This window comes from Protobothrops mucrosquamatus, unplaced genomic scaffold, assembly GCF_001527695.2.
Source record: "Protobothrops mucrosquamatus isolate PMUCROS unplaced genomic scaffold, P.Mucros_1.0 scaffold664, whole genome shotgun sequence".
NCBI classification, from domain to species: Eukaryota; Metazoa; Chordata; class Lepidosauria; order Squamata; family Viperidae; genus Protobothrops; species Protobothrops mucrosquamatus.
Genome location: NW_015386952.1, coordinates 381,778 through 403,422, shown reverse-complemented (window position 1 = coordinate 403,422; position 21,645 = coordinate 381,778). Strand labels below are relative to the sequence as shown.

General features: G+C 41.3%; 1 protein-coding gene across 1 annotated transcript in view; it reads left to right on the top strand.

Moving 5' to 3' along the window:
- The window catches only part of ITGBL1 (integrin subunit beta like 1), a 175,672-nt gene extending 158,122 nt beyond the window's left edge, over positions 1 to 17,550 (top strand). Inside the window, exons 8-12 of the mRNA XM_015818010.1 lie at positions 3,807 to 3,923; positions 9,946 to 10,092; positions 14,806 to 14,919; positions 16,410 to 16,568; positions 17,284 to 17,550. Of these exons, the coding sequence (XP_015673496.1) occupies positions 3,807 to 3,923; positions 9,946 to 10,092; positions 14,806 to 14,919; positions 16,410 to 16,501 (470 nt within the window). The 3' untranslated portion in view covers positions 16,502 to 16,568; positions 17,284 to 17,550. The remainder of the gene's footprint in view (positions 1 to 3,806; positions 3,924 to 9,945; positions 10,093 to 14,805; positions 14,920 to 16,409; positions 16,569 to 17,283) is intronic.
- The last annotated feature ends 4,095 nt before the right edge of the window (positions 17,551 to 21,645 follow it).

The following is a 21,645-nucleotide window of genomic DNA, read 5'->3' as shown; positions in this document are numbered from 1 at the left end:
ATATATATATATATATATATATATATATATATATATATATATATATATATATATATATATATATATATATATATATATATATATATATATATATATATATATATATATATATATATATATATATTTTTCCCCTTTGCTTTAAGTAGAAGTGATCATAGATCTATACCTGTGGATACCTCTACTTATATCTAGAGAGATAATATATATATCACTATATATTTATATAACTATAAATATAGTTATAAATTATGGGGAATCTTATGCTATCTATCTAATATAGTCCACATAACTTTCCTGTTTGATTGACAGACTTCTAGTTTCACTGCCCTTAATTTTATTGATTTGTTTATGTGAAGAGTGTAGAGAATGGCTTTGAAGGACAGAGGGAAGATCCGTTACTAAGGCAACAATCAGATAAAAAAGGCTTGATCCCAGGGCAAGAAAGAAGATAAAAGAGGAAGGGACGAAGCCATTTAGTCTTGCAAAATATTGATGTTTTATGGTATTAGAGGTATCGTCACAGGATATAAGCTGTTCCGAGTAAAGCTGCCTTTTACAATTGACTGATGGTGAATTTATTAATGCTGATGGTATTCAAGTGGTGCTGTACCGGTAGTTGTTTTGGGATTGCACCCAAAGTCCCTATGACTATTGATACTACATTTGCTTTCTTTTATCACAGCTGTTCTATTTCTGTTTGCAGGTCTTTGTATTTTGTTATCTTGTCCTTTCTCTTCTATTCTGGTGTCTCCAAGTACTGGCATCCTATCTAGGCTTTTTTCTCTTTCTTATTGACAATTGTTAAGTCTGGTGTGTTATGCAGCAGGTGCCTGTCTGTTTGAACTCTGCATTTTCTATTACTTTCTCTGTTTTATGGTGTCATAGTTCTTGCTTGCAATGGTATTTCTTGTATACCTTCCAATGCAATATTGTTGCTACCTTGTCATGCTGTTGTTTGTAGTCAATCTGCATGATCTTGCAGCAGCTAACCAGATGGTCTACTGTTTCTTCAGCTATTATTGTTATAAAATAAAGACAACAATTATATAAATACAATCATTATCAAATATAAAACAAATTATTGAGATTAAAATATAGTAAAATGTAAAATGTACAAACCATAGACAGAGAGAGAATGAATATATCAATGGATATATATCAGTGGAACTATCTTAAGATGTTATTGGTTCTATGCCAAGCCGGGTGGCATAACTGGGTCTTGAACAACTTCCAGAACATTAACAGGGATGGAGCTAACCTGACTTTGGTTGGTGGGGTGAATATTCCATAAGGTAGGTGCCATGGTAAGGAAGAGTGATATCCTAGACACACCAAATTTAGGTTCCTAGCAGAAGCTACTTGTAGCATGCCTTCTCTGCCAGATTTAATGGGATGGGCTGACTTAATTAGAAAGAGGCAGTCCCTCAGATAACTTGCTCCCATGCCATGAAAAGTTTTAAAGGTTAACATCAACCCTTTGAATAGGACCCAGAAGCAAACTAGTAGCCAATGCAGCTCACAGAGCAGAGGTGTGACGTGTGGTTTTCTGGGAACACACATAACTGTGCCGCTGCATTCTGTACTAGCTGAAGATACTCTTCAAGGGCAGCACATTACAGTAATCTAACCTAGAGGTAACTAGGTCCTGAGTGACTGTGAGCAGAGCCTCACAGTCTAGGAATGGGCACAACTGGTGCATAGCATAAAGCTGTGCAACCCATCCAGCAACAAAGATGACATAATCCTAAAACTGATAGGCCCCAAAGTTCAGTCTTCCTAGGGTTCAGCTGAAGCCTATTGTACTTCATCCAGACCCTCACAGCCTTCAGGCACCAGGATACGATATTCACAGCACTGCTTAATTTGCTAGTGGCTGTGATATATAATTGGGTATCATCAGTTTACAATGGCAATGGATGAGCTCACCCAGCAGCCTCACGTAGACGTTAAATAGGAGAGAGCATCATATCCTGCAGCACTCTGGGCTGAGGGCGAGACCTTTTCTCCCCAATCACCACTGACTGAGACCAATCCTGCAGATCCCATCTCTCCTCCAGAAAGCAGCCAAAAGTCTGAAAGCCCTGTCAGATCCAATAACCAATGATTCAAAAAAGCCACTGGCAGAAGCCAGGGTAACTTAGCAGGCACAGCTGGCAAAACACTGTGGAAATGCCATAAAGCAACAATGCAGCAAAGTAACAAACATGGCAAAGCAACAACTCCACTACTCCTTCAACCTTTCCACCCAAACAGGTAGAAAAGTTCTCCTTCACCTTGGTAAGCTCTATTAAAAAACATCTTCACATATGCCACAACAAACAATCAAGAGGACAGCCTGAACTCAGTTCCCTCTCTTCTGCCATCTTATCCAAAACTATTTAATCTCTACCTCACATAAGCTCAGACATTTAGCTCTTGCTTAGTATTATCTAGCTCAGGGCTTTTCAACCAGTGGTACGGGTACCACCTGTGGTACATTGGCACCTGGCAGGTGGTACGTGACCATCCTAGAAAAGTGGTAGCAGGGGAGGGGAATGAACTGAACTGGTGGCAGCACCGCACAAGCCTGAGCGAGAGATGGCTGGAGCTGCAGGGCTGTCAGGGCTCAGCAGAAGTGCCAGGATCAGCACCAGGCTCCAGCTGGAGCTCGGCGCTGATCCTGGTGCTTCTGCTGAGCCCTGAAGAAGCACCAATCAGCTGGAAAGCAGCACTGATCCTGGCACTTCTGTTGAGCCCAGAAGAAGCGCCGATCAGCTGGAATGTTGCAGCATCTGCAGGGTCTTGTGATTTACATTCAGATGCTTGGCAACTGATTCATATTTATGACTGTCACAGTGTCCCAGGGTCATATGAAGTGACCAAAACCTGCTGCAACCACCAAGCAGACAGGGGGAATAAAAACCAAATACCCCCACCCCATCCCTGCTGCCAATACTCAACAGAAATGCTCACAACAATGAAAACCTCGGACAGGAGGAAGAGCGCCGCCAGGCAGGCAGGCAGGTGTCTTGCTCGGCTGTGGCTTGGGGGGCACTTTTTTCAGTGCCATTGTAAATTTGAACAGTCACTAAGCGAACTGTTGTAAGTCGAGGACTACCTGTACTTTATCACTTTTTTCCTTTTTTTTTTTTTGTCATCAAGTTTTTGACACCTTGCTAGGTGACTGGTGGTACTCGGATATTGCCATATCCTAAAAGTGGTACAATGGGTGAAAAGGCTGAAAAGCCCTGATCTAGCTGGCTTAAGCACTCTGAATACACTCCTTTCCTACTCCTCTCACTTTCTGGGAGGTTCTAATGACAGTTGAGAAGGTAGGATTGGTAGAAGTTGCCTTTTGACCAATGTTAGGTAGGGAGATGAGTTCTTAATATTGCAGCAATAGGTTGGAAAGACACCTTGGGAAATGGTTATCCAAGCCACAGGGATAACGAAGGGTAATTACTCACTGGTGGAGAATCTGTTTTCCAAATAGAAGATCCAAATCTACTCCTTTGAGTCTCCAGGTAAGAAAAAGAGGCAGGAGGTGATGAGATGAACCTCAGTCCTAAACAGGGCAAGCCATTGCCAGCAATACACAACTCAAGGAATAAATAGCCTGATGTGGTTAAGAGAATTCTGTGTTCCTATAACACAAAAATACCCTTACATAGCTTTTTTTTTTTTAAAGTCTCCTTTACAAGCAATACTGCTTTCCTCTTTCAGGCTGATCTTTATATTTCTTTGCTAGTTTGCTATGTTGAGTCATAGACAAGAACAAGTTGACCTTGGCTGCTGGATCTGACTAATGAGAGATGACTGTTCTACAGGAAAATGTGAATGTGGCCGGTGTACATGTTTTCCTCCTGGAGAGTCCAAAATATATGGCAAACTTTGCAAATGTGATGATAGGCAGTGTGAAGACAATGATGGCAATGTCTGCAATGGTAGGTCAATTTTAATATGGATTTCAGATGAAGTAATGTTGCGGTTACTGTGCAAATTTTTCCCCCTGCTTTGGAATTATTGTGATAATATAAAGTAACCATTTTAAGAGGCAGGAATAGTATAGTACAGTATAGAGAGAGATAGGTATCTACCATGTGCATTTTTCTTAAATGAAATAAATAATTGATCTAATATATATCTATGTTCTGTAAAACAAACAGTGTAAACAAATGGTTTTGTTTCTAAAAATGTAAAATTATTTGAAAGAAACGGGAAGAATTGACTCAGAATCTATCATCTGAATTAAACTAATGGGCCACCATATGCTCAATGATTCACGTCTTGGGGAAACAGAAGGAATAGCAAAGATGAGGGCATACAAGGTCCTGTGCTGTGCATTTCACCAGCTATAAAGTTAAAATTGAAATTCAGCAAAATGTCCCTATTCCTAAAAAATAGTATCTGGAGCCTCCTCCATATTAAAAGTTTTGTTATCTGTAAGTTCCAGTTTTAATACCACATTCATATGTGCCTATGGGGGACATAAATATTTGTATGCATATTCTTTCCATGTTTCTCAACATCTCAACATCTGGAGCCATTCTTCTGAAGGAAGTGCCAGAGCCTTTGTTGAAATGGTATTTACTCTACTGCCTTAAACCTAGATGAGCCATTGGGGTATATTAAATAAAAACACACTTTGCATGTATTTAGAAGCACTCTGTTGTTTATAGTGAATGCCTTGTTTTCAGGGGTAAATATTGATGGAAATGGTAAGTTGTAAGGCTGTGCTCCAGTGATTCCCTGAATCAAGCTTAAATAGTCTCTAAATTGGATATGCATGAGTTATTACCTGCAGCTGAATCTCAAAGCTACACAAAATGTGGTACGATTTCTTTATAGAAAGAACTCTATAGCATTAATTAAGTGCTTATTTATATGTCTATGGAGATTCTCAGTCATCCACATCATGATTGTCCCAAAGGTGTTTCTTTCAAAAAGGCAATTGAACATTGTTTTTCCTTGAAGATGTTTCGCTTCTCATCCAAGAAGCTTCTTCAGTCCTGACTGAATGGTGGTGGATGGAAGGATTTATACTCTTTGCAGTCATCTGGTCTTTATCACTCTTTCTGAGAGTCATTGAGGTCACTTGGAGGTTTTATTTGGGCCCTCAGGGTCACCTGAATAGTGCAAAGGGGTATTCAGCAGTCTTGGAACTACTGAAAGGACCGTGTTGTAAACAGGAGATAGGTGGTGACTGAACACCCCTCTCTCAACAAAGGGGGAAAGATAAGACACCACCTGTCTCCTGTTTACAACACATCAAATTCTGCATGAGATTGAGATCAGCCCTATAGTGGTTTAGCATTACATATCTAATAATTCAGACCTTTATTGTAGATCTGCACCTGAATTTTTGCACATGAAAATACTCAGGGAAATTTAGGATAGCTTTATGTATCCTTTCAGCACTTAGAATATTTTACCTATTTGCTGTTGTATATTGGGCTTATGCAATTCCAGCAAAACAAAATCCCACCACATTTATTATACCATTAATCAGATTTCTTAAAATATCTACTACTACTCATTTATACTTTGCTTCATACATGGGCATCAAAAATACAAACTTACAGGGGAAAAAATGCCTATTAAGAAAAAAATGTCTTTTTCAATGTAGAAGATATTGGAAAATCCACCAATTATGTTGAGATGCATAGGCATAAAACTTATTTGTTCAGGCTGCTTCTAGCTATTTAGCATCAAGTTATGCTAATCTCAACATAATTTCTTCTGCAAATGTTAACAAGTAGTGGAGTTCAGCTCCTGTTGATTTCATGGGAAGCTTGAGAGCTTAAAGCTGAATGAGTTAAAGCTAGGAGTGATCTTGGAGAACTGGTAGGAAGACTATTGAAAAATTGGAGGTGGAGGTGAACTGAATAGTTATCTTCTGCTTGTCTCACTAGCAGAGATTGATTTATAGCTCACTTTTCCAACTTTAGGCTGAGAAAATATGATGGACGAGAGCATAAGCATCCATGATCTTACATACTTGCAAGGGCTTAAAAATGCTACTGTCTGTCATTGGATGAAGAGAAAGATTCTCAGCAAGATCTGTCACCCTTCTAAGAAGGGAAAGCAATTGAAGACCTACATACCTTGTTCTGTTCTGATCACACGCTAAACTTTATTCACTTAAACTGGTGCCCTTGATTGGAATGGAACTTATTTCATCATGTTGCTTTCTCCTTCTCCTTTATAAACTGAATGCAGGAAAAAAAGTGCTGTGATATTCAAATTTCTCATAGAAGTAAAATGTCCCAGGAGACTCAGTGGGAAAGAAAGTTTGCCGTGATAGGAAATAATGTAGGGTAGTTAAATAACATGCTTGATAATGTAAACTGTCTTTTCAGCATTTAGAATATTTTACCTGAGCTGACTTGTCATTTATTTTTTCCAGATACTTTTGGAGACTTAATAATTGCCTAGTTAGCTAAGATGATATAGAATGAAACATCAATAAAGTTTGTGTAACTCAAATGGAAAACAACCCGCTAGATCCAGTTAAAACAAGAGCCAATTAAAAGGAAACGCTAAAAGAAGCATCACAAGGAAATCTAAAAATAAACGAAAGCACAACAGAAATATAAAGAGGATATAAGATGGGAAAGAAGAAAAAGGTCTTTGCCTGGCACTGAAACAGTACCAAAGTAGACTTTTTGGAGAGCATACACTGTATTTCACAGCTGGGACTAGAGCTGAGCTTCACCTTGCATGGCCACCTTTATTTAAGCAAAAAAGAGCAGAAGAAATGTTGAAATTCTGCTCTCAGGAACTGATACGTGCAATGTATTTGCTCAGATGTTTGAGAGTGACTCAGGCAGGCCCAAATTGGGTGACTTTGTTTACCTGTCTCTCTTAGTTACAATGGTAGAAAAATTGGATAGGGAGATTCTATGTATATTGCCATGGGGAAAAAAAGTCTGGAAATAAATCATTCTAGATCAGGGGAATCAAACTGGTGGCCCATGGGCTGTATGCGTCACGTCCAGGCCACGCCCACCCCAGCTCTGCAAAGGCAAAAAACATCACGATAGGTCACAATACATCACGTGACGCTATCAAGTTTGACACCCCTGTTCTAGATTGTTTTAAAACAGTATTAAATACATTCTCAAGGACAACCCCCATAAACAATAATTCATAGGGAATTTCTAAGATAGAAATCATCAAAGCCAGAAGATCTTAATCAAAACAGCACCATAGCTGATGTACTCATTTAAGATGAATACAACTTAGAGAAAACAGGCAGAACATAGCTTCCTGATATTTTTCAGCCTTTTTAACCAGCAATGACCTTAGGAAGTGTGTGCATTTTCTTCCGTATAATGAAGTAAGATGAAATATGCGTGCACGGGTTTCTTTCTAGTTTTCCCTTGTATTGTGACTTGGTACATTTGTAGGTATGTGTACCCTGAGAAGCACATGCTCCTTCCTAGCTTACCCAACCAGGAGGGAGAAGAGGCAGGACTTGGAATAGAGCAATTGACACCTTGCCCAATTGCTTCTCCAATAGGGCAACATTGGGGATGTGTTTTCTCTCCAGCCCCTCTCTGGATTTGGCCTGCCTTTGAGTCCGATTTTTCTCTTGCCAATTTGTCTCAGTGGACCAAATGTAAACCCATTCTATTTGGTCTTCAGACAGTTATCCTGTTGATGGACAGCCAGACAAAAGGCTTAAGATTGCCTATTTGTTTGTCAGTAGGCAATTCCCTGAAAACAGAGTGCGACCAGATTTGGTTTAGCGGGAGGAGGGAACAAAAATGGTCTGGATCTGGCTAGCAGCTTTAGAGGAAGAGCAATCCAACAAGCATTTGTATCCAAAAGAGAGAAACAATTGAGCATCAATTCAAAAGACTCCTACCAGCTCCATTCCTAAGTCCACTATCTCCTCCTTCCTGATCACATGACCCAGAGTGGAAGTGCTATTAAAGGATTGCAAAGAATTTCAGAAATCATGATCTGCAGACTTTCCTTATCTTGTTTTTCTCTAATGCTGGAGTCACCTAGGATTCCACAGCTGGAAGCACATTTGCAAGGATGTTTTACAGCCAGATGATTTCTCAGTGACTTCTGATATAAAACAAGCATTTTCATGAGTGACAAAACCCCCCACTCCGAAAGAGAGTTAGTCATGACTACAATTATCCATTAAAATTGCGACTTCCGGTTGGAAGAGGTTGCCTACCTCTGCTTTGGGAGTAGTCTCTATAGCACTTTCAGAGGAGGCTAAACACCATTCACCTTGATGGACAAATCATCCACTTAACTATATTGGCACTTCATCTAAAATAAACATGAAGCTCTTGGCCACATACAGTCTTTTGATATGGCTAGGAGAAATGAGTCCTGCATATCTGCAGTTTTATATGGATGCAAATAAAAAGAGAACTGAAGATCAGCCAAATATTTTCTCTCTCTCATACAGCGTCTTTGCAGTGCTGTATCACTTTCCATGTGTTTCTGTTCTTGCTTCTGAACTGACTAATTCCTCAAGAGAGAAATTGGAGGGGGATGGTGGTCTAAAAACGGCAACTACGGAGATTCTGCTCCCTTTGCTTGTTCCTCCCTGGTCGCATTGCTTTCTCTGCTAGAAAAACAGTAAACAACAACACAAAAGCCCTCTACTGATTGCCTACAAGAGAGGAATGCTAGCAAGGAGTGATGATGTTTTCTCTTAAGAATAGAAGGGATATCCTTGGGACTACGAACTGTGACATGGTAGAAATTTCCCCTCAGGAAGAATTGTGTAATGCACAACTATGGAGAAAATAGCACAAATCTATCTTCATTGCATTCTCTGTGGAACAGCTGGTGGGGCAATTAACCACTGAAGTTAAGCAGGTGAAGTACAAAAACCACTGAGAGATACAGTACATGGCATTGTAGATATATGCAAGGATCTGGTCCTTGTATGGGGAAGAGCCCTTTGTTTTCAAATGTTTTCACTAAACAAGTTCATTTTAAGTAGCAGAGAGAAGAAGGAATATGATAAGGCCTTGTATCATATGCCTAAAATGAAATCTTCCCACCAATTATCCATCTTAATGTATCTTGCAGGGAGAAAGAAAATCCTAAATCTCTATAGGAAGGGTGGGGCAAGAGAATAGATTTCACATTTTCCTGTTCAGCTATTATCCTCCAATCCAGGCTGTGATCATCTTCCCTTTTGGCACAATGCAAGAATTAGAAATGCATTCTGAGATAGGCAAAAATACAGCAGGTTCATCTACTTCATTTGAATAGAGATCCTTACATCTTCTGAATGCTATCTTTTCTGAAACCTGGAAGAGAGACAGAATGTTTTCTCTTTACAGATTGTTGCAAACTGTTACGGGCAGGTGCAATGATTTTGGCTTGGCTCAAGCACCCACTTGGAGATAAGACCATTATCCTCTAGGAGAAGATCATGCAACTTTCTTGTAAATAAGAATTTCATCAGGGGCTTTCACACTCTCAATGGGTCTGGACGGCTCACAACGATCAAAGAAATTACAATAAAATCAAAAAAATCTAAAAATTAAAGACAAAGTTGCATTGGGAGTTTGAACAGGATTTCTGGCAAGCTTCTTCTACTGACATTTAGCGGAAAGGCCTTTTCTTCTAACTTCTTCTAACATGACAGGAAGCACAGTGCTGGGAGGGAACAGGTGCTGTAGCGGTCCACAGCCTGTTGGGAACTGAGCCACCAAAGTGGCAGGCGAGCATGTGAAGCTTCATTTGCGCATGCACGGGATTTAGGTTGCATGTGTGAAACCATCCCCTCTGCTACCAAAACTGCAGAAGCCACCACCACTGGTACGCGCAACCAAAAAGGTTGGGGACCCCTGGCCTAAACCATCTCACAGCCTTAGTATGAGGTGGAAATAGACACAGATTCACAAGCACCTCCGAAAGGACAAGGTGACTAAACTCCTCTGCCTATTAAAGTCCCTGCCTGGGGATTCTCCTTTTATCTAGATCACGGGATCTGTTCCTGCGGTCGTTGCATTTGTAAGGATGGATGGTTTGGAAAATTGTGTCAGCACCCAAGAAAATGTAACATGGCCGAAGACGAGAGCAGAAGTTTCTGTGAATCAGCCGATGGCATATTATGCTCAGGAAAGGGTAAGTAGGCGGGGAACTGAGTGATGTTTCAAATGGCTCTGTTCCAGAAGATTAAAGAAGTACAACTTGTGCTTCATAACTTGAGGCTCTTTCTTTGGTAATCCCTTGCTGTTAAAAAAAGCTTTTCAAAATGTTTATAATACAGAAAATTCTTGTGGTGAAGCACTCCACATTGCTTTGAGAAGCTTTGCCCTCAGGAACTATTTACCAACAGCATGCAATTCCATTTGGTGATCTCCTTGTGGGTGTATATGTCAATAGGGGGTCATTGTGTATTATGGGATATATTTTAGCATTATGTTTTAAGTGCTACTCGCAGCAGGTGACTCTACAATTGCTAAACGTCTAAGAAGGAAATTTGCTATTGAGCAGAATGAAAAAGTTCTTGTCCACCTCCTACATGCCTTCGCTTGCGCTGTTCATGCAATTCATATTCATCAAATTTCATTCAGTTCCTTTATTTTAGAGCTTTTACAAGGTAGCATGTTATACTCATCAGCTTTCATTGTAAATGGTATTTTGGTCCTTGTCTTTGAAGATCAGAGGTATTTGCAACAATAGGGTTCAGGGTTGTGCCTTGATGGTGAATCCAGGGGAGAAGAAAGAATCTGAAGTAGAAGATGAAGTGATACTTTTATTTTTTGTAGAATAAATCCAGTCACACATAACACTTCATCTACCGTATTTTCCGGCGTATAAGAGGACTGGGCGTATAAGACGACCCCCAACTTTTCCAGTTAAAATACAGAGTTTGAGCGAGAGGGGGGGGGGAGAGAAAACTTGATGAGTAATATGCCAAACCACATGTGTAAAGGAATAAAATAGAATACCTGTATTTTCCGGCGTATAAGACGACCCCCGACTTTTGAGAAGATTTTCAGGGTTTAGAAAGTCGTCTTATACGCCGGAAAATACGATATTTAGTGAAGATGCTTAACCTAAGAATACAGAGTTACATCCATCCTTCCTCAAATGTTACTAATAATAACAATAATAATAGTAAAGTTGGAAGGGACCTTGGAGGTCATCTAGTCCAACCCCCTGCTTAGGCAGGAAACCCTATACCATTTTGGACAAATGGCTGTCCAGTCTCTTCTTAAAAACTTCCAGTGTTGGAGCATTCACCGCTTCTGGAGGCAGGTTGTTCCACTGGTTAATTGTTCTGTCAGGAAGTTTCTCCTTAGTTCTAGGTTGCTTCTCTCCTTGATTAGTTTCCACCCGTTGCTTCTTATCCTGCCCTCAGGCGCTTTGGAGAATAGCTTGACTCCCTCTTCTTTGTGGCAGCTCCTGAGATATTGGAACACTGCTATCATGTCTCCCCTCTTCCTTCTCTTCATTAAACTAGACATACCCAATTCCAGCAGCCGTTCCTTATATGCTTTAGCTTCCAGTCCCCTAATCATCTTTGTTGCTCTTCTCTGTACTCTTTCTAGAGTCTCAACATCTTTTTTACATCGCGGTGACCAAAATTGGATGCAGTATTCCAAGTGTGGCCTTACCAAGGCATTGTAAAGTGGTTTTGGGAAATTGGGGCAGGCAAAGCAGCATTGCAGGATTTGATTATAATTTCTATGAATGTTGCACACCATCACAGCATACCTATCCTTTTGTGCTTTATTTATTGTAAAGTGACTGTGTTTGTGTGTGTGGCTGTGTGTGATTTTTTTTTTATTTTTACAAAATATCATATATTTTCACCTGATTTGTCCAAGAGGAGGCCCAGGTTCTAGGTAGTGCTGGAGACTAAAACATAAGAAGAACAGTTATAGGAATTGGATATGTCTAGTCTAATGAAACGAAGGACTAGGGGAAACATGATAGCAGTGTTCCAATATTTGAGGGGCTCCTACAAAGATGAGGGGGTCAAACTATTTTCCAAAGCACCAGAAGGCAAGACAAGAAGCAATGGATGGAAACTAACCAAGGATAGAAGCAACCTAGAACTAAGGAGAAATTTCCTACCAGAAATTGGAGATCATCAAATAGAGGTTGGAGGTGCTTCAGAGGTTGGGGGTGCTTCATCACTGGAGGCTTTCAAAAAAAGATTGGACAACCATTTGCCTGAAATGGTATAAGGCAGTGGTGGCAAACCTATGGCATGGGTGCCAGAGGCGGCACTCAGAGCCCTCTCTGTGGGCACACGCACCGTCGCCCCAGTCCTAGGCCTTCAGCTGGGTTTTATAAAACCTTTTTGCTTTAGGCCTCCGCTGCCATGTACAAAAAAAAAAGGTTCAATCAATCAGTCAATTTCAACTTCTCGCGGGAAAAAAAGATCTTGCAAAGTTGGAATTGATTGATTGAACTTTTTAGTCCTACCCAGTCTGCTATTACCACCCTAGCCACACCCACCCAGTGGGCCACACCCACCCGGCATCCGACAATGCATAAGTGGGTTTTGGGTTGCAGTTTGGGCACTCAGTCTCTAAAAGGTTCGCCATCACTGGTATAAGGTCTCTTGCTTGAGGGGGTTGGACTAGACCTCCAAGGTCCCTTCCATCTCTATTATTCCATGTTCTATGTTCTAAATTTGATTCGCCAGAAGTGAGGTGAGACTTTGTTACACAGTAGGAAGGGAAATAATTTAAAATACCCAGAGTTTTCTCAGATACAGGTAGTCCCAAATCTCTATTGCTAAGTGAGACATTTGTTCAGTTTTTGGGCGATTTTACGACCTTTTTTGCCACAGTTAAGTGAATCACTGCAGTTGTTAAGTTAGTGACAAGGCTGTTAAGCGAATCTGGCTTCCCTATCGACTTGGCTTGTCAGAAGTTTGCAAAAGGTGATCACATGACTCCGTGACACTGCAACTGTTGTGTGAATCAGTTGCCAAGTTTCTGAATTCTGATCCCGTGACCCGGGGGGATGCTGCAATGATTGTAAATGTGAAAAATGGTCATAAGTCACTTTTTTCAATGATGTAACTTTGAACGGTCACTAAATGAATTGTTGTAAGCTGAGGACTACCTGTACTTAAAAAAGTCTGCCTCTCATTGGGTTCCTTCTGATTCACTATAAGTCCTTAACTCTTTTGCTAAAGAATTCTCATTTTTTCTCTAAAATAAATAGAAAGGAATGTACTTTTTAAAATATATATATATATATTCCTATTGAAAGTCTAGAAATTGTTGGGCACATCATCTCATTCAGCAACTTGTTTCCTTCATGGTGCAGCATAGAGGAGGGATCCCATGGTGTCTTATTTTCCATCTCTCTTCTACTGTTATTATGTACATCAGTAGGTTAAAGCCAGAGTAAATAAAGGCCATTTCCTGTGGGATTATCCATGCTAATTATCCACAGTATGGACCTAGAAAGCTGGGTCTTTTTGAAATCGAAATAGAGGCAATGTAAATTTTGCCTATTTCTGCTTTCTCTTATTCTCTCTCTCTTTTTGTCGGTCTTTGGACTCATTGTGCTAGTTGTTTTTGATTTTGCTGAGGCTTTCCACATAACTATCAGGCTACATTTTGGGGGTAGCAGAACCAAGTGATATATAGTCCTCGTTCAGTGATTGTTCAAAGTTCTGATGACACTGAAAAATTAGATTTCTAATTGTCCTTGAAGCTGCAGCCATTACAGTGTCCCTACAGTCACGTGATCACATTTATATTTATAAAATATAAATACATACATTTTAAGAATAAACTGGGCACTCAACTGCAATACAACTTCATTTTTGGATGACAATTTTATTTGCTAGTCGGTTTTGCAGAGTAAACCTAGCTATGTGGCAGTATCTAGCTGACCTTGGAAAAACTAAACTGCGACCTTGTCTGAGTATGGAAACAAAGTAGGATTGGCCTGGTTACTACCTAGATGGAGACTCCAGGAAATAGCAGAGATTTCTCTTAGATGGAGAGAGAAACATACTAGACAGAGGAAGGCAATGGGAAACTGCATCTGTTACTGTCATATGGAAACCAGTGAAGTCATCAGGAGTCAGACTTGATTCAAAGATGATCTGGCATCTGTGCACATTGTTTGCTATTCAGTGGGATTTTAGGATATCTGCACACCTGTTCAAATCATTAGTTTGAAGTCAAGTCTTGAATTAACTCTGAAAAAAATTGGTGCTTAAAAAGACAGACTTTTTGGTGCAGTGTTTGTATGGCATTGGGTAAAACACAGTTGATAGATTGAAACACAGACATTTGGTGTTCTTTTCATACAGTTAATGCCCAACTGTTTGTACTCTGGCTTGGGGGGAAAAGTGCTCAAAAGAAAAGCAAGTGGGATACGTGAGCAGGATTGTATTTCCACACAGCAATATATAGCCCAGTGAGATCTGTTCTTATTACCTCACTCTGCTTTTATTCCTTGATTACATCTCTGTAGTTTCAGTAACCTTGGGGTTTTGTCCTTTCTCTTCCCTTTACCTTTGCTAAATCTTCTCACAGGCCTTCATCCACTCTCCCTTAATCCCGCAGAGAAGGATGACTTCGATTTTAGAGCTTTTGAACCAAGACAAAATGTCCTTCTTCCAAGCAAACCCTGATTAAATCAAAATGGAGGGAAATCATTATAGAGCATCCTAAAAGAAACCTTTAAAGTTAAAGCCTCCCCCCCCATTGAACATCCTTCTTACCAATAGGCTTTTATCACAATGACCTCCTTGTAGACAATCATTTATTGATAGGCACTGATTACCTAAGATGTCCTGTGCCTGATTCTGCTCTTCTCTGAGTGCCAGTAATAATTTTTCTGTGCTTTCAGGTTCCTGTCACTGTGGAAAATGCATCTGTTCTTCCCAGGAATGGTACATTTCAGGAGAATTCTGTGAATGTGATGACCAGGATTGTGACAAATACGATGGCCTTATTTGCACAGGTGTTGTATGATTTCCACAGTCAACCCATCTGCTGTCTGAGGAGACACAATAGGTTTTAGCTGCTCCCAAAGCATTGCATGCTCTCACCCATCCAACAGCAGGTGCTATAAACTAAGAGGCAAAGGACACTTAATTGTTTCTTTTGCAATTATTGCTTTGCAAAAGTAAGATTTCTAAACAAATGAGAAGAGATGCTTTCAAAGATAGTTTTCCTTCATGAATAAATGAGAGAAAAGGGAAAAGAAAGGGGCTATGTCAGAGGTCCCCAACCCCCGGTCTGTGGACCAGTACCGGTTCTTGGCATGCCAGCAACCAGTCCGCACAAACAAGCAAAAGCCCCATCCACAAGATGCAGGCAGCACACAAAACTACACATCCTCCAGTCCACGGAAAAACCTCTCTCCACAGAACCGGTCCATGATGCCCAAAAGGTTGGGAACCTCTGGGCTATGTGTATGAAGCAAAGTCTTAAAGAGTCAATAGGAAAGCTCCCCCTTACACACACACTCACACTCACTCACACACACACACACACACACACACACACACACACAGAGAGAGAGAGAGAGAGAGAGAGAGAGAGAGAGAGAGAGAGAGAGAGAGAGAGAGAGACCTTCTGTACCATTTCAGGGTACCCATCCAATATTGCATACAATAATGAAGTGTGAGCCTGTTTGAGTTTCCCTGAATAGTAGTTGACACTTAGAATGTTGTAGCAGACACTTAGAATGTTTCCCATTATAAAACTGATTTTTGAAAGAGGAAGGAGTTAAGTATTCCATTACACCCGAGAACTGCAAATGACACACAGAGACTATCATAAAGTCTGTCACACATCATAAATGTTCTCTATTATAAATAGCATATAATATCATATACTATCATTAATACCACTATCATAAATATTTTTGTGGGCATGTTGAGAAGCCCCTGTATCAAGTCAGGTTCCAAGTCACCTGGACTTGTCTCAAAATGGTGCAGGCTGTGTTTATCTGGTATTATCTTCTTTCCCACTCATGTATACTGATGCATACACACACACACACACACACACACACAATTGCAATTTCACACAATCACTCATAAGTTAAATGGTTAGTGCTAGAATTGGACAGGGGAGATCTGAGTCGAAATGCCGTCTGAACTATAAACTTGTGTAAATTACTTTGAAGCAGTTATTACTTCCTAGGGGATCTTACCTCACTTCTTGCTCATCATCAGATTTCCTTAAACCAGAGATACAGAAAATGTTTAGGGCTTATGTGTGATGTACCCCAATCAGTTTTGTGGCTCTCAGAATCCTCATTTTGAGCAATTTGGAGGGATCTAAGGAGAAAATAAATGCCTGAAGTCTTGAGAGTGCTTCGGTTCAAGCCAGAAGGGGAAAATAGGTAGAAAGAAAAATAAAAGCTATTTTTTGTGATGGTTTACACTTTCACAGAGCAACCTATTTTTAATTTCAATTATGGATAATGTTGTTTTGTTCCAGGAAATGGCATATGTAGCTGTGGAAACTGCGAATGCTGGGCAGGTTGGACTGGAAATGCTTGTGAGATCTGGCTTGGGAGTGAATATCCTTAACATTGCCATGAAACACTGAACACTGACGGATATGTGGTGTAGAATAAGGCTGCTAGACTACATAAATGTAAGATGAACACAACCGAAAAAAACCCTACCCATCCTAATCAATCAGCTCAGTAAAATATTTCTTAAAATATAAGAGCACATCTGTGTGGCTCTGTTGTTCTAATTCTGCATATATATTCTTTCTCCCTCGCATAGCTTTTAAGTGTGCTACAAATGAGACAAGATTTATTATATATTGTACTTGGATGACTGAACATCAGTTTCCTGTTTTAAATGAAATAATTCAAAATGGTTTAGGATTATGCAAAATGACTGAATTGGTGACAGTGATGCAGGGGATCCTTCTGACTATGGAAATCAGTTCATTTTTCTCTTGAAAACTTTCACATAGATCCCTACAAAAGCTGCTTGCTGTTTAGTTTACCACTTACTATCAATCTTCATTCACTTATCTGCAAGACTTGGCGGGAGGGAACTGGATAGAATAGGAGCATTTAAGGACATCCCTCCCTGCGTTAAAGCATTGCTTCCTTCCACGGGATTAGCAATAAGATCAAACCATTTATCTTGATTTATGCATCCCCTGCTTTTTTATGGGAAAAAATAAAGCACCTGAATCTTGAAAAATACATTCTATGTGAGTCATTTAGGCACAAGTTGCAAGCATACAGTGTTTGCTTGAATGCTTGTTTTTCTTAGCATAATTTTATTTCTGTTTCTTTGTCATCTTCACCAACACTGCCGTCGAAATGTTTTGGTTATGATTTTGCCAGCCTTGTTAGAACATTTCATCTGGTATGATGACCAACAGGAAGATTTGTGAAGTCACGGACAGTACATATTTAACCACAACTAGGTGGATTACAAAATAAATGGGAACAAAGGAGGTCATAGCAAAAGAAGAAGAGGAATCTGGCACCAAGACAAGCAATGCTGTGGGGCACTAAGCAGCAGAGAAATAATTCATGCTTGGCAAGGTGAATATTATTTGTCACTCCTTTTAGTTGCATTAAAAATGCTCCTTTTGATTAAAATATCAAATATATTGGACAATTCTGTTTGGAATATCTTTATTTGGGTATGGGTCTTTGTCCGCACACATGCATGTATATGTGTGTTATACAGCAGTGATGGTGCAGTGATTTGAATGCAGTGATTAGAATGCAGTTTGATCCTGCCTGGCTCAAGATTGACTCAGCCTTCCATCCATCCAAGGTTGGTAAAATGAGGACCCAGATTGTTGGGGGCATTTGCAAACTGCTGAGAGTGTGCTGAAGAACACTATGGAGCAGTATATGAGTCCAAGTGCTATTTCTAGTGCTATTATAAAACTCCAGATTGTCAGAAACTGTTCTCAGCATACAAAAGTAAATCAGTATCAGCTATATGCGCGCGTGCGCGCACACACACACACAGACACACACATATCACATACAAACGTATTTCCCCCTCCCCCCCCCAAAAGCAAAAGAAGATAATATCCATTCTATGTGGCAAACTGATAAAAAAGAGGACTTCTACGTGGGCATAGGTGTTACCAGAACAATTCGGAAACTCCTGCGATCGCTCTACCCACTGCCAATCACATACCGCCCCCCCAGCTCCATCGCTGCTGCCCACCACCTGATTGGCTGGTGGCTACTTGCCCTGTGCAGCAAAATGCCTGGGTAAAACCATGCTTTGGACAATGGGCTGGGGCGAAGAGCTGGGTATGGAGGGCCAGGAGGCCATTGGTCATGGACAATCACTGGCAAAGGCCCAGCAGAGGAGGAAAGCCCATTGTGGTTTGACTGTGGTGGCTGACTAGGAGTGAAGTGGGTGTGGCCAAGGGTCAGCGCCTAAATGTCCTAGACCCAGCAAGCAGGCTAGAAATCATCTACCATGTTTTATATTAATTTTTGCTCCAAAAGACCCATTAGGGCTTATTTTCAGGTGATGTTGTATTTTTTTTCATTTACATCAGACATGTCAAACACAAGGCCCACGGGCTGGATCTGGCCCGTGATGGCCCCATATCTGGTCCCCCTGGCATACACATAAGAGGCAGTGAGCATGCAGGGGCTGATGGGGTCCAGCAGCAGCCGTAACCCACTGCCCCCTTGGCCAGTGCACTTTGGGGCTGCGCAGCCTGCACAGCGCAGGTGAGTCCCAGTGCTGCAACTGCCGGCCTGGCTCTCCAAGCATCAGGCAGAGGCATGAGGGGAGGCACGTGATCCAGCCCACTGGATGTGCCATGCAGCCGCCCACCCACTCCATCCCACCATCTGTCCTTGCTTCCTTGCGGCCACCCACCCATTCCGTCCCACCCATCTGCCTTTGCTTGCTTTGCTTGACCTATCCTTTTGTAGGATGCTTCAAACTGTGTACATTCTTTTGTTGTTGTTGTTAATTGCGAAGTCGTGTCCGACCCATCGCGACCCCATGGACAACGTTCCTCCAGGCCTTCCTGTCCTCTACCATCTTCTGGAGTCCATTTAAGCTCACGCCTACTGCTTCAGTGACTCCATCCAGCCACCTCATTCTCTGTCGTCCCCTTCATCTGTTACCCTCAATCTTTCCCAGCATTAGGCCCTTCTCCAGTGAGTCCTTCCTTCTCACTAGGTGGCCAAAGTATTTGAGTTTCAACTTCAGGATCTGGCCTTCTAAAGAGCAGTCGGGGTTGATCTCTTCTAGGACTGACCAGTTTGAATGCCTTGCAGTCCAAGGGACTCGCAGGAGTCTTCTCCAGCACCATAGTTCAAAGGCCTCAATTCTTTGTTGCTCAGCCTTTCTTATGGTCCAACTTTCACATCCATACATTGCAACTGGAAAAACCATGGCCTTGACTATACGCACTTTTGTACATTCTTTTAGTATAATTAAAAGAAACTATCACAGAGCAATCCTAGGATATTTGAAAGTTAAGGGAGAAAGTCAGCATCTGACTGGTCTTGTAAGAAAAAGGGTTTTCATGTGTTTTATGTAAGTAACCAAAAATGGTTGAGACCAGTAACTTCATATATGTTTCTCTCATGAAAGTTCAGTATATTGAAATAACCTCCTGGTATAAATAATTATATTCAGGTACTCCTTGTTTAGCAACCACAATTGGGACCTGAAATTCAGTCGTTAAGCAAAGTGATCGCTAAATGAAATGGTGACTGGACTTATAATCTTACTTTGATTTGCAGACTTGTGAAGGTTGTCAATGTGAAGATTGGTGATTGGTGATATACAGGTAATCCCCGAGTTGCGAGCATTCCCTTAGTGAATGTTTGAAGTTATGCAATAAGCGCTCCCTAGTGCTTACGAAAAAGTCCTGAAATTACAAATGTTGCCACACCAAGGCAGTTGTTCACCCTTACAAATGACCGCAGTGGCACTGCAACATTCACCCTGGCTATTCCCTCCTCCTCTGCCCCGGGTCTCCCTAGGTACTAGGCCTTGGATACTCACCTTGCAAAGAACGAGATCCTTCACTTTCTTGGCTGCTCCAGGCCTTCAGTGTGGAACACAGACAATGGAGGCCTAAAGTAAGGCAAGATCACATGAGATCAGTGGCATGACATCTCATGCTACGGATCTCGTGTGATCTCATGATACTTTAGGCCTTTGTTCTCTGCAACAGAGAATGGAACCGAAGCCGGGGGGATACTTCCACATGCCTCCAAAGGCCCGATCCAGGCATTGAAGGCTCCCAGGTCCAGAATGGAGGTAGGGGAAGGTTTTTGCGTGCCTCCACAGGTCCATTCTGGGCTTGGGAGGCCTTCTACAGGCCTCTGAGGCCCAGAACAAACTTCCGGAGTAGTGTCCATGCACTTCTGCAGGTCCTTTCTGGACCTGAGAGGCCTCCTGCGTGCCTCCCAGGGCCAGAATGCAGGTGGGAGGAGGCTTTTGCATGCCTCCGCAGGTCCATTTTGGTCCAGGGAAGCCTCCTAGAGGCCTCCGAGGCCCAGAACAGACTTCCAGAAGCGGCGTCCACACACTTCCGCAGGTCCGTTCTGGGTCTGGGAGGCCTCCTATGGGCCTCCAAGGCTCGGAACAGAGGCTGTGAATGGTGGCCACATGCTTCTGGAGGTCTGTCTGGGCTTGTCTGTGATGGAAGCAGAGAAAGAAACAGAGAGGCTAGAGAGGAGACAGATCTTCACAAGGTAAGTGACCAGGCATGGCAGGATTGGGTGTGGGAGCAATTGTGGGGACCCCAGGGGAGGGAGCATGAGGTATCTCAATGGGAGGCTGCTTGGGTGGTCTGAAGCAAGTGGTCTGTTCCATCACTAGGCCCCCCATGGCCTTCTGAACCCTGAGATACCTCATGTTCACCTAATGAGCTGCGCATTTGCCCATGCATTCGATTAGCGAATGAATGGGCAAAAGTTGGGAGTGAATTGCATTCAAGGTACGAGATTCACTCCTACGAACCCTCAAGTTACAAATGGAATGGGCAGGCTCCATTACATTCGTAACTCGAGGACTACCTGTTGTTACATTTTCATTACCATTGTAACTGAAAGATCACAAAACAAGGCCTACTTGTATAATGTTTTGCAGCTCTTTAGAAGGTAAACCAAGCCTGGACTTTCATTCTGTACATCAGAATGGATATCCAGGCTTAATCGAAACACATGCAGTCTTTAGTGTAAAACGAAACACATTCAGTGCTTAGTGACTTTAGGGTGCATCTACAACCATCAGTACAATAGGAATGGAACTTCCTTCCTGGCTGAGGATAGCAGCAGCTTTTCAGGGAAGGAAAAAACAAAAAAAGACATTTTAATATGAAGAGAGATGCCTCAGAGATTATTCGCCTCAAGGTATTTAACTGTACAGGAATTCTAAAGCATTTGGCACATAGCAGAATTCTCATAACTTGGAGAAAAGGCTTCATTGTTGAGAGCATTGGGTCTTCTGCTGGGGAATTTACACTTGACCTTAAAATCCAATAGTATTTACTCCTCCAACTTGTCTAAAAGTTACATAGAACATAGAAACATAGAAAACTGATAGCAGAAAAAGACCCAGTGGTCCATCAAGTCTGCCCTTTGAGGATTTTGTTTTGTTTTGTTGGCTTTTAAAATAAATTTATTATTTTTTAATTATTATTTTTATTTTTTAATTTGTAATTTTTGTTGGATGATGGACATATGTTCATCCCAAGC